Source organism: Vollenhovia emeryi, unplaced genomic scaffold, assembly GCF_000949405.1.
Source record: "Vollenhovia emeryi isolate VEMERY1.0 unplaced genomic scaffold, V.emery_V1.0 DF939123.1, whole genome shotgun sequence".
In the NCBI taxonomy this organism is placed as follows: Eukaryota; Metazoa; Arthropoda; class Insecta; order Hymenoptera; family Formicidae; genus Vollenhovia; species Vollenhovia emeryi.
This window is the reverse complement of record NW_011967243.1, coordinates 115311-127293: the sequence shown is the minus strand read 5'-3', so window position 1 is coordinate 127293 and position 11983 is coordinate 115311. Positions and strand designations below refer to the sequence as shown.

At 38.8% G+C, this 11983-nt stretch overlaps 2 protein-coding genes across 17 annotated transcripts; one reads left to right on the top strand and one right to left on the bottom strand.

Moving 5' to 3' along the window:
- Window positions 1–65: 65 nt before the first annotated feature.
- On the bottom strand, window positions 66–796 carry LOC105569538 (NADH dehydrogenase [ubiquinone] 1 beta subcomplex subunit 9). Its single transcript, XM_012026078.1, has 2 exons — window positions 590–796; window positions 66–487 (listed from the first exon to the last, which is right to left on the bottom strand). The coding sequence occupies exons 1-2, from the start codon at window positions 697–699 to the stop codon at window positions 163–165; spliced, it is 435 nt and encodes a 144-aa protein (XP_011881468.1). The 5' UTR covers window positions 700–796; the 3' UTR covers window positions 66–162.
- A 74-nt stretch (window positions 797–870) lies between these two features.
- Window positions 871–11701, top strand: LOC105569539 (cytoplasmic dynein 1 intermediate chain). Of its 16 annotated transcripts, none has more exons than XM_012026079.1 (14): window positions 871–1026; window positions 1389–1508; window positions 1583–1679; window positions 1759–1864; window positions 1927–2054; window positions 3559–3696; window positions 5257–5277; window positions 7513–7560; window positions 9119–9298; window positions 9371–9527; window positions 9604–9976; window positions 10048–10279; window positions 10359–10786; window positions 10881–11701. In XM_012026079.1, exons 2-14 carry the CDS (start codon window positions 1407–1409, stop codon window positions 11040–11042), a joined length of 2172 nt encoding a protein of 723 aa, XP_011881469.1. In that variant the 5' UTR covers window positions 871–1026; window positions 1389–1406; the 3' UTR covers window positions 11043–11701. The 16 variants fall into 16 exon arrangements, with proteins under 16 accessions (XP_011881469.1, XP_011881471.1, XP_011881472.1 ...); XM_012026082.1 differs by having other exon boundaries at window positions 873–1026; window positions 3637–3696; XM_012026087.1 differs by having other exon boundaries at window positions 874–1026; window positions 3637–3672; window positions 9143–9298.
- The last annotated feature ends 282 nt before the right edge of the window (window positions 11702–11983 follow it).

The window sequence follows — 11983 nt, the reverse complement described above, 5'->3', positions numbered from 1 at the left end:
GCTGATTTCGAAACGGCACTTGTCCACTCGGGAATGATAGGAATAGCAATTGTACGAAACAAGACTTTGATGTAACAATGCGCATTATTATATTACAACATTATCTACAAGCAACGACGCTGTCGATACAACACAAGTATACGTATGTTATTTTACAGGCGCCTAGTGACTGTCAATCTTCTTCTTTTCCTCTGGATAAGTTTCAAAGTACCACTTCTCGTACTCGTCCTTCATTTGTTCACGGCGTGCAAAGTACTTGGGGTACATAGCTTTCTCCATGGGATGCCAGTAATCCAACATCCAGTCCGGAGCATCGCACTCCCGGCCGTACGCCCCTCCTGTGATCGAATTGGCGAACGTTATCGGTTGATAATGAATCTTGGAGAATAGCTCTTTCTCTCCTTCTTCCAGCAGATGCTTTGCGTAACGCACATCCTTGATATCTTTATTCTTGTCAAAGCGCTCTCTCAACAAGGCAGCCTCGTACCTAGAAAAGGCAATCAACTCGTAGATCTCATTTACACATAGAATCATTAGTTATCTTTAGTTTGAGCCCCAGAGAAAGATTTGAAATATCGCTTGGCTGTACCTGCGTTCGTGTGTATTATGTGTCCAATCCTCCATGCAACGAACGGCGCGCTTGTAGAGCCTGCACACTTTCTGCTGATGCGATAGGAGCTCCGAAGGAATGTGTGCCATTGTTTAAAATTGTGACTCTCCGCGCAATCGACAAGCCTCACGATAATAAGCAATTACGTGAAGAAAGCGAGGTTACCCAGCGCTCGTGTTATTTACGAAATGAAACTTGCGCCGTTTCTAGCGCACTCTGGCGTAGTCTTACGGCGAATTAAGGCAAGATGGCGCCAGCGACAACTAGCGATCAACGATGGTGCTCGTGGACGAACCGTGTGGATCTCCTGTGTCATTCCTTGAATTAATTTAAATGATGTAAAATGTATATGGAATAGAGGCTCGCGTACGTCAGATCGCTCGTCGTGCTCGCTCCGCTCGTTACCCCCGGCGAAGGTAAGAGCCTCACCATTTCCGTCCAACTTGATTAACGATTAGCGCACCGTTACGTCGACATCGCCCACGTTCGATCGAGCGGGTGGTCCCGCTCGACCGCTCGACGTCCGCGTCCCGTATCGATTCGTCTCGTCTAAACCGGCGCGTCCTTCCGGTTCGAGTGATCGCCCGATCGTGACCGAGTAGATGCTTCAATTTGCCTCGCGATCGTCAACGGAAAGTTTAATGTTACCGACAATTTTTCGCGTTGACGTCATCGCTGAGAAATCAATAACTGCATTTGGGTTTATTCGTGCTAGCTTCCTTTCAGACGTACGGTACTTTGCATATATCGTTGAACAGTCTGTGATATAATTTTGCAGATATCCATAGATAACAAAATGATGTCCGACCGTAAAGCCGAGCTAGAGAGGAAGAAGGCGAAGCTCCAAGCTATTAGGGAGGAGAAGGAGAGGCGCAGGAGGGAGAAAGAACAGAAGGATGTAAGAACAATTTTTCTATCCACGTAAAGTGTATGACGATTCTAATGGCGAAACCATTTGCTCGTGAATTATAGGTAGAAGAAGCTACCGTTCGTGCCGCTGGCACGGACAAGGATCAGCGCAAGGAGATAGATGCAATGCTGTCTTCTTTGGGCGTAGCGCCAGTGTCGGGTATACAACACGTTTGATTACCAGTCGTACCTTTCCCTATCTGCCTCTTTGACGCCCAATTCTTTTCGTTTCCTTGCAGATGTACTCTCAAGTTTGTCAAGTATGAGCTCGCTGACGCCTGAGCAAAGCGCTAATGCTACACCAGACGCCAGTTTGCAACCGTCTAGTATAAATTCTGCTCAAAGGTATGTATTTGCGTCTTTCTCAATATGGATTTATTTAATCTTGACACCGTGATGCAAAGCAGCGCAGGACGAAGGAAGAATCGGGAGCTGACAATTGTCTCTGTGGCGCATACAAACATCCCGCCGAAAGAACCGGTCGTTTACAGCAAGCAAACGCAAACCATTCAGACTACACACACATCCCACGACGGTGAGTCAATATTTCTCTTGTACTTATTGATTTATATCTATATTGCACATATGTGTTACATCTTACTCGTGATCTCACAAAGGAGCGTTTAGATATTGGATAAACACGTGATATTTCATTCACAATGTTTAGGCGTACATAAATATTGATGGAATTGAAATATATAATTAGTTTTCAAGTTAACTATTTTCAGCTACTTTTTATGCCAAATAATTCCATTAATTATTAATACTCACTTCAACATAAGTTTACAAGTTTATAGCGCGTTCGCACAGTGCGTATTTTAAGATTACTGAGATATCATCAAATTACACATTCCTGTTCTCGCAAGAAATACAATTTTTATGATTGGCTATGGTAAAGTGGGTGGTCTGTAAAGAAAGAGACTCGATACGTCTTTTCTATGTATATCTCTTCTTTTTTTTTTTACAACACTGTGTTACAATCTGTCTGTAACCATACGCGTATCTTAACAATATTTTTTTGTGCATTATTTTGTGAATTATTTCGTGTATTAACTGCGAATGGAGTAAATTATGATATTAATCACACAAGTGCAATTTAAAAAATTTCGTTTGGGAATGACGGATAACATTAAGATTGAGTTAACCTTCTAAATTGTTTTCTTATAATTAATTTTTAAGTGGCGAGGAAACTTACATATTCTTAAAACATGAATTTAATAATTCATTACATCGCAATCATTATTTTGCACAGATTCTTCATATTATCTATGAAGGAATGAATAGTTTTCAACACTTTTACATGATTTTGTTAATATTTTGTTACTTAAACAACACTCGGCATTAAAAGGATAACATATTGTGTTGATGTAGTGACACAGATATTATTAATCTCAGCACATGTTTAATATATATACACTAATAACATTTGAGTAATATACAAGAAAATGAATAATGTATTATTCTTAATATTATACCACAATTATTATTAGAAATGAGAATGAATAACAGTTTTTATTGTGAGCCTTAGATTATGTGTATAACAAACATTATTGGTCATTACATAGCGGGTAGTAAGCATCTAACAATCAATCTGGGTTTGGTTTATGGTTTTTTTTGGTGGTGGCAACTTTTTCCTTCATACAACATTTTCATTTCCATGACACAACCGCAAATTCAGTTAGTTTTTAAACACCTACATTATATGTTTCCGATGATTAATCTCAATCTTGAAATCTGCTAACATTACGAAGATAATGACAAACAATATATGTTAGTGATTAACAAATTTTTAATACATAATTTCATTCCGAGATACCACCTACTTTACTGTGATAAAAGTGAAGTAAGATTATTCACCCGATTGTATAATTTTTTTACTTTGAATGAATATACCAAAGATGGACACAGAGGAATATTATACCAAGAATATACATATTGTACATTTGCTACCTAACTGATCTTGCGGTGTTAATTAAACATACGCGTGTTCCCTTGTCTTGCGATACAATCTGATCGATTCATCCGGTGTTGGACACAAGGACTGTCCACATCGTCCTCTGCATACACCATCTACTCCTCCTGTTCAACAACAACACCAACTCACTCTTGCTCCGCAGGCTACTTTGAGACTGACTGGTGGCGTCCCAGGAAAGGTGGGTCTGCACCAAACTACCTATGTATGTTCTGTCTACTTTTTTACTACCCTTCCATAATTGTCGTACGACGTTACATTATAGAGGTAGAGATACACATCGGAAGGTAGAGATATGTCGCGTTCCAAGCGAAGGAATGTAGAGTCTAATCTTTGGGGTGCTTTGCGCTTTTTAAACATTGCTCCGCAACATCTTTGATTTTTCGTTCTTCTTCATGTATTTAAAGTTATGTGAAGACAACGAGGAGTCGTGAAGATTTACACAAACACACACACACACACACACACACACAAGTTGCTATGATAACCGATTTTACATTTCTATTGTGCAAGAGTTTTTTTGTGTGTGGAAATTTATATCTACTGTAAATTAGTATATATAGTTACCGTACTGACAACGAGACCAGTTCTTACGTTACAAGTATCTTTCACTGTTGGCTATCTCCTTTTATGATTTCTTTACTTCCACATACACAGATGACCGTTTGCTTGCATATAATACAAAAAGCTTACTCACGCTTCAATAGTTTAATGAAAAAATTAATTAACAGAGAGTTAAGATTACACAGCACGTTAACTCTAGGGGTCCTGTTTGTTGGGAAAAACATAGAAATTACGATCACAAACTGAAATTCTTACGAGATATTGTTGTGCCATGGCTCATGCGTGCTGGTAGAGAATTGGTATTTGTGCTCACATAGAATATTTCTCCAAATACATTTTTAGATATAAAAATAATTATCTTTAACGATAGGTATATATGTAAGATATGAAAATAACTGATTTTCTGTGTAATAATTTTGAATGCTCTTGGTAAAGTGTCAATTGCTAAGATATACTAACATTGAGAGAAAAATGCCCACGTCGCTTCTAAAATCATTTGCTTTATTGTTTCCGCATATGTTAACAAGAACAATGATAGCAATATCGATTTTCAGAGAGACTTGGGGGGTGGGCATAAGTGTGACAAGGGATGTAAGTGAGATATTACAGTTGATTAATTAAAGAGCGCATCCATTGTAGGGATAACATTAGGATCGATGACTAATGTATTGTACATTACAATCGCTAGTAAACGAAAGTGTTGAACATGGAAGATAAACATTAATTACCCTAATGATAAACATTCTGAATATGTACGTTTCCTCTTCTCTCATAGGAGAACCGAAGCACATTATAAGAATTATTTACAAAATTATATCCACCTAACTACATTCAGCGTAACTTTTGTCTTAAGGTACAAGCTATTCGAAAATCATGTCTGTAAAACGCTACGATTTTCTTTACCGTTGTCCATTTCTTTGGAAATTTTCACGACCAAATTATACAGCACGTACAAATTTATTTGCCGTTGTCCCTATAGGATATACAGTCGAATATTAAGCCCGCTAGATAATAATATATATATATATGTAATTACAGCGACAAAATTGTTTATCGCCCTACCACAAGTACAGTTTGGAATTTTGCCGTCAACTTCTTTGTTATTTGCAACTAACGAGTCTGAGTGTAGAGAGGTGTTCTTAGCGTAGTGCATTCTTATGATATCGTAACTAAGTACAATTTTTTTCCCTCCCCTTCTCAGCTCATGCATTCGACTATTACGGTAAGTTATGATTTCTCTTGGTTCTGAAAACGATTTTTAGGTTCAGAGTTAGGTTTAGCTTGTACTCAGTTTGTATTACTCTTGAGGCAACGATCTTAGGAACTTACGAGCACCAGAGTGTCGCGCTAGTTGAATTACATTTTACATGCTGTTTTCCAAATTTCAAATTATTCGCGCCAAAAACGAACCTGTTGAGACGAAGGAAATTATTACTAAATTTACAATTCAGTAGGTTTCATTAGGTGAAATTAAGGGACACTTGCAACATACTAGATAGTGCTTTTACTTGCCTTTGTTCGGAATAACGAGAGACTGGAAAAGAAATCAAGAGTATCGTGTCTTGGGCGTTTTCCATAGGAAATGTCAGTAAGGAATGCAAAACGACTCTCCACCCGGAGCCTAATCGGTCTTGGCTATCTCACACGGATATGCTTTTATATCTCTTCCGACTCTTTTTCTTCGTTAAGTTTGCCTATTTTTGGGTGCATTTCTTCTTTATTTACTGTATCTATTATTTTCCAAAAGTTTATCTGACATCCCGACTCTATACGGGCACACTACACAAATCTATCCGCATATATTTGATTTTCGGAAAGCATGCATACATTTCGACGATGGTTGTTTCGACGTCCCCTGGTGTTCTTCAAACACGATTTTCGCAATATATTTCCGAGCTGTCTCTTACGATATCACTAATTTCACACAGTAGGCATGCTACCGAAGGAAAAGACATGTGAGACTAAAAGAAAGAATTGTAGTGTTTCATGAAAACGATTGTAAAGCTCTGATAACTATTAATGGTATACTTGATGCCATCTCGTCACATATCAAGGATATTGCAAACTTTTTGAGAGAAATATCCATTGGCAAATCTTGTCACAACTTAACGCACCTTCCAGAGTTCTCGCGGGATGTTCACGGTCGTTGTCTGAAACCTCTTTGGGAATGCTAACGCATCATCAGTGCTTACTAACATGAAAGCAAATTTTATAGAGCTAAGGTGTTGTGGGATATTAACTGGGTCCAAGTTGAAGATGACATGTTTTACACACGTTATTCCCGGTACACTCTGACTCTGTTTTTAGTGAATTACCACTGATGTATGACATCTTGATACTTTATATAAAGATATGTCGCTTGAGCTTTTAGTGGCGCAGGGTTTTTTTTTTCTTTTTTAATAAAAGGTTCCTCGGTTTCTCGGCAGAATATTGCTTCTTAACAGCACGTGGGTGGCATAGCAACAACAAAGTTAATAGACCTAACAAAAGTTCGAAAAACAACAGACTGATGTATGTGTCCACATGAATATGTCGCAGCATAGCCGTACAACGTTCTCAAAATATGTATCGCGCATTTTTTCCTATCTTATGAATGTTGACAGGCTTATTTTCGCTGCCAAACGGTTTCGAAGGAAACTATAAATATCGAGTCTCATCGATCGAAAGAACTGAAATAACGTACAGTTTTTATTTCAATAGTCGGAGATGTCAGTGTGTTGTATTAAATTGTTATTTCAATTTCATGATCCCTTACTTGTCTTCATTTTAATTTGCTATGGAAACTTTTTTTCTGAAATTTTTCCAAAACAATGAGTTTTCGTGCCAGATTTATTTTCCGAGAAATATCCTACCTCGTCACATTCTATAATAACAATTAACGCGAGAAAGAGAATATCTCGAATATTGAAGATGAGAAGAGATTCCTACGAATTCTTTTATTCGATATTTAAGCAAAGATGTTAAACAACTTATAAATATTTTAATCGGAGACTCGTTTTTTTTTTATTAAACTCTCTAGTGAGTTTAAATCAGTATTTTGAAATATATTTCGAAATGAAAATTACAATGCCGTTGCTAATGGGAATATAGTACGCATGTAAATAGATATGCAGACTATGATTTATCAATTTCAATTGTTACTTTCAAGTTTCTCGAGCGATTGTTGATGTATTTTGCATGACAAAATAAGGAAAGTTAGTTGAATCTTATATTGCGTAACACGTTATCGCGAGAATGATGTGACGGTAGAAAAATCCGGCGAAATCTCACGTTAGATTCGCGATGAAGAAATGTGAAAGACTCGAGTAACTTTTAGCCTTTGTACATGTATCATTATGCATCAATAATGCGTATTTAAAGAGAGATATATATATATTTCTTTTTTAAAAAAGCGCTACAAACAATTCTGGCAAATAGGATATCAAATTGATTGACATTTTCTTTTCCCTCCTTCAAGACGAGTACAATCTAAATCCTGGTTTAGAATGGGAGGACGAATTTACAGGTAGGTAATTCCTCTCTAGAGACGATTCACTTTGTCTAATTATCTCACAGACACATGCCCATAATTCTACCTTACACCCTCACAAAGTTGCGCCTGATATCTTGTGTAACTTTCTTTGCAATTTATCCTCTCTTACATATGCACTGAAAAAGAGGGAATTACCGCTAGAGTTTACAATTTGCTTGATGATTTGTGCTATATTTATATATATATATGTTTTTATTACATTTTTTTTCTTTACATAATACGCTTTTCGTATCATGCATGCAGAAATATTGAGCTTTGTATCGTTACTTTTTACATGGCGGTGCACACTGCGAGCTATCTAATGATTGAAAATATTTAGGATTTAGCACTTTTAATTAAGATTTGGTCACGAATTTAGCCATTTATTCATTTTTTGACAAGTAAAGCAACAGAGAATCCTTGGGTGCTACTTTATTTCATATTCGTAGCAGTTGTAAATGTTGTAATTTTTATCGGTACTGCATGAGACCTGGAAAGTTGCGTTAAATCTCCACTCGATGTGCATTTGTTCATTGTTTTATTGTTTCAAGAAGAATTAATTTACACGATCGCGGCTGTAAATTCACTTCTTTCCCGCCCTCATTGATCATTGATCTTTATTTATTCATCATTGATCATTATACGATATAAGTGTCATAAGAGAGAGAGATGGTGAAACCTCACGCAATTATTACATCCCACCCATTGATAATCACATCAATAATCACAATAGGTAATATTATAGTAATTACGCTGGTAAAGGGAAAATTAGTAATCTCTTATTACTTGTAACGTTCACGTTTATTTCTCCCCGTATCTTCCACGCATCGTTTCACCTCATCGAGGTGCTGCATGCCAACAAAGGGTGGAGAGACACATTGAAAGAAAGATAAGTTGAAAAGATGTAAATCAATGTCATTTACGACAGCCCACCAACAAGCAGTCCACCTTTCGTACATGTGGCTAATTTTGCATGTCATCTAGGCTCACACTCATAATTTTGTTTCCACATACATATATGAAACCTTAGCAATGATAAATTTCCAGCATGGTAAATTATTGTGGCATTTATCAATGCTTCTACTAGATGTTGCTCCTTCGTAATGAGGTTTCGTTAAACATTTGCAAGTCGACAGTTACCTGTGCAGAGTTCATATTAAAGAACGTTATGAAGAAGACAATCGTAATTTATTAATTTTTTTTTCTTCTAAATAACACGCTGGCATGTAACATTTTTTGGCACTTGAGATGTAAAGACAAATGCAAAATGTTGCAGAAACGAGTGTTAGGATTTTTTTAGCAAAATGCACAGTGTTGTTTTTCTCTTAGACAAATTCAAGAGATTGAATAAATTACTGCGCTATAAATAATTTTTGAAGCATTTCAATATTTGTTGCGGAATAATTAGCTTTTTACTTTTGTTTGTTTTAAATACAAAAGCGATACCTCCGAACATTAGAATAGTTAAATTCTGAATAAATAGGTAGATGAGTAGCTAGGTAGTTAAATTGAAGTTAGGGTACTTGTGGCGGAACCAGCTTATTCACCACAGTTTTGACATTTGATGATGGCCAAGCCGAAGACGAGGAAAATAGCTTGCCGCACATGGACGGCTTCCAGAGCAAGCTGCCACCGGGAATCCTTCCTCACGGATTGCCGCAAGTTAAGGAAGTCCAGCCTGCTGTTACACAGGTAGAGCAAGAGAAAGAGAAAGAGAAGCCCAAGAAAGAAGGTGCGTCAAGTGTCGATCCCTCGCGTTAGTTGTGTTGCTGTTGACTGACGAAAGATGTTGATACCCTCACAGTACGGGAGCTTAGCGAAGAAGAGAAGCAAATGATTATCCTGTCGGAAGACTTCCAACGATTCCTCGATCGCACCAGCAGAATCGTGGAGAGAGCACTGGGCGAATCGGTCGATATCTACACCGATTATGCTGGCACTATGGACGGCGAAGACGGAATGTAAGTAGAAAGCTACAATTGGGAGATTTTTGTTATCAATCTTTGATTGTTTTGCTTGATGTATGTAAATTTGTAGGGACGAGAAGAGTCATCAACGGCTGTGGCTGAATCGCTCGTTCATCTGCGAGCGATGGTCTCGTAATCGTTGTGTGACCTCTATGGACTGGTCGCCGCAATTCCCCGAGCTTTTGGCCGCTTCGTATAACAATAACGATGACACTCCGAACGATCCTGATGGCGTGTGCCTAATCTGGAACACGAAATTCAAGAAAACAACTCCAGAGTTTATCTTTCACTGTCAGTCGCCCGTTATGTCCACTACATTCGCCAGATTCCATCCGAATTTGATCCTTGGCGGCACATACTCGGGTCAAATCGTGCTCTGGGACAATCGAGTGCAAAAGAGGACTCCTATACAACGCACTCCTTTGTCAGCTACCGCGCATACCGTAAGTGACTCATCGTACATAGTAAGTTGAGCTTAGAGTACAAGAAGGGAGAGTCATTACTTGTTGCGCAGCACCCGGTATACTGCTTGAGCGTCGTTGGAACACAAAACGCGCACAATCTAATAAGCATTTCGACGGACGGCAAATTGTGCTCGTGGAGCCTGGACATGCTGTCACAGCCGCAAGAAGCATTGGAATTGCACACGAAGCAATCGAAAGCGATCGCCGCCACGTGCTTGGCCTTCCCGCACGGCGACGTCAACAATTTCGTCATGGGAAGTGAGGACGGGACCGTTTACTCGGGTAAATGCAATCGTCCACGTGAAAAATGTGCCAAGAGAATGTATAAGAATGATGAATATTTGAACGTTCTGTCGAATAGCCTGCCGACACGGTAGCCGCGCCGGGTTGACGGAAACGTACGAGGGTCATCAGGGACCGGTGACCGGTATCAGTGCACACGCGGTGCAGGGCGGGATAGACTTTTCCCATCTATTCCTCACATCTTCCCTCGACTGGACTATCAAACTCTGGAGCCTAAAAGAGAACAAGTCTCTCTACTCTTTCGAGCACAACGGCGACTACGTTTACGACGTCGCTTGGTCTCCGACGCATCCAGCGCTCTTCGCCGCTGTTGACGATTCCGGTAGGCTGGACTTGTGGAATCTGAATCAAGATACGGAGGTACCCACCGCCAGCGTCGTCGTCGATGGGTGTCCAGCTCTGAACAGAGTGTCGTGGACGCCAAGCGGATTGCATGTCACTGTCGGCGATGATACCGGTAAAATATGGGTCTACGATGTCGCCGAGGTATGCCAATTGATATTTCATTTCATTAAAGTTGATAATATTGCGTGTTTAAACTTATGAAAACACCCACTACTTGATTCTTGCTTTGATAAAGCACCTAGCTCATCCAAGGATTGACGAATGGAACAAGTTCCTGTACACGCAGCAGGACCTGAAGAACAACAAAGCGGACGAAGAACTGGACAAACTTAATCTTAGTTCCGGCCCGTCTTCGTTAACATCTATGACATCCATTTCGTCAATGCCCCTGAGATAAAAACCACGATTTAACTTTAGCGATGTAAATGCCATAGTAACGTCCTCGAGCAATCGCGAGTACACTCGCAAGAAATATTTGAGGGAGAAATCTGTTGGGCTCCAATCATTTTACTGAATGTATTAGTCGCCAATTTTCTATTCTTCGCCGTTAATGGAAGTTGGCTGTATCGAACAACTCTTCGTGCTTGAAAAACATACACATATTAACTTGTTAAATTAATAATTATTCTAATACCAATATATGTTTAAGATCAAAGATACTAGTTGAGAATTGTAAATAAGGCTTTAATTGTATTTTGAAGGATTATTTTAGATCATATTTCTTGTGATAAAGCTCAAATATGTTTCGTAGTATAATTTATCAGTATCGACAGCACTTGCGGTAATGTTACATAATGCCAAATTTAGGAAATTCAAACCACTGATGGGAACTTGCAAAGATAAGATATTCTCTCGATTGTAATGTAAAGAAGGTACTTGTTGAGCTTACGATGTATCTATGTACTTCCCCACTCAAGTAATTTGTTTTAGTCGTGTTTTTTTTATAATCGCTATTTTAAGAAACGTATTTATTATAGGCGTTTTTGTAATGTCACGTTTAAGTTGATGCAAATACATTTATTGCGAAATATTGCAAATAAAACCTTTTTAAGCGTACGTCTCGATTTAATGCGCGTTGATTCATCGCGCGTCTCTTGTTTGTTTTCCGTAATCGGTCGCAGGTTGTTATATAAATATAACGATGACGTCATACCTGCGATTGAATATCGACGAGAAATCAATGGCAATTGGAACGATGGCCTTTATGTGGCTCCTTGTTTTCTCAAATCTGTACATTTTCTCGACCAACATAAATTCCGGAGTAAGAATTGGGTAAAAGACGGGGTTGGGAACGAGGGATGATGCATCGGCTGCTGACATGACAGCGCCGATCCGCGG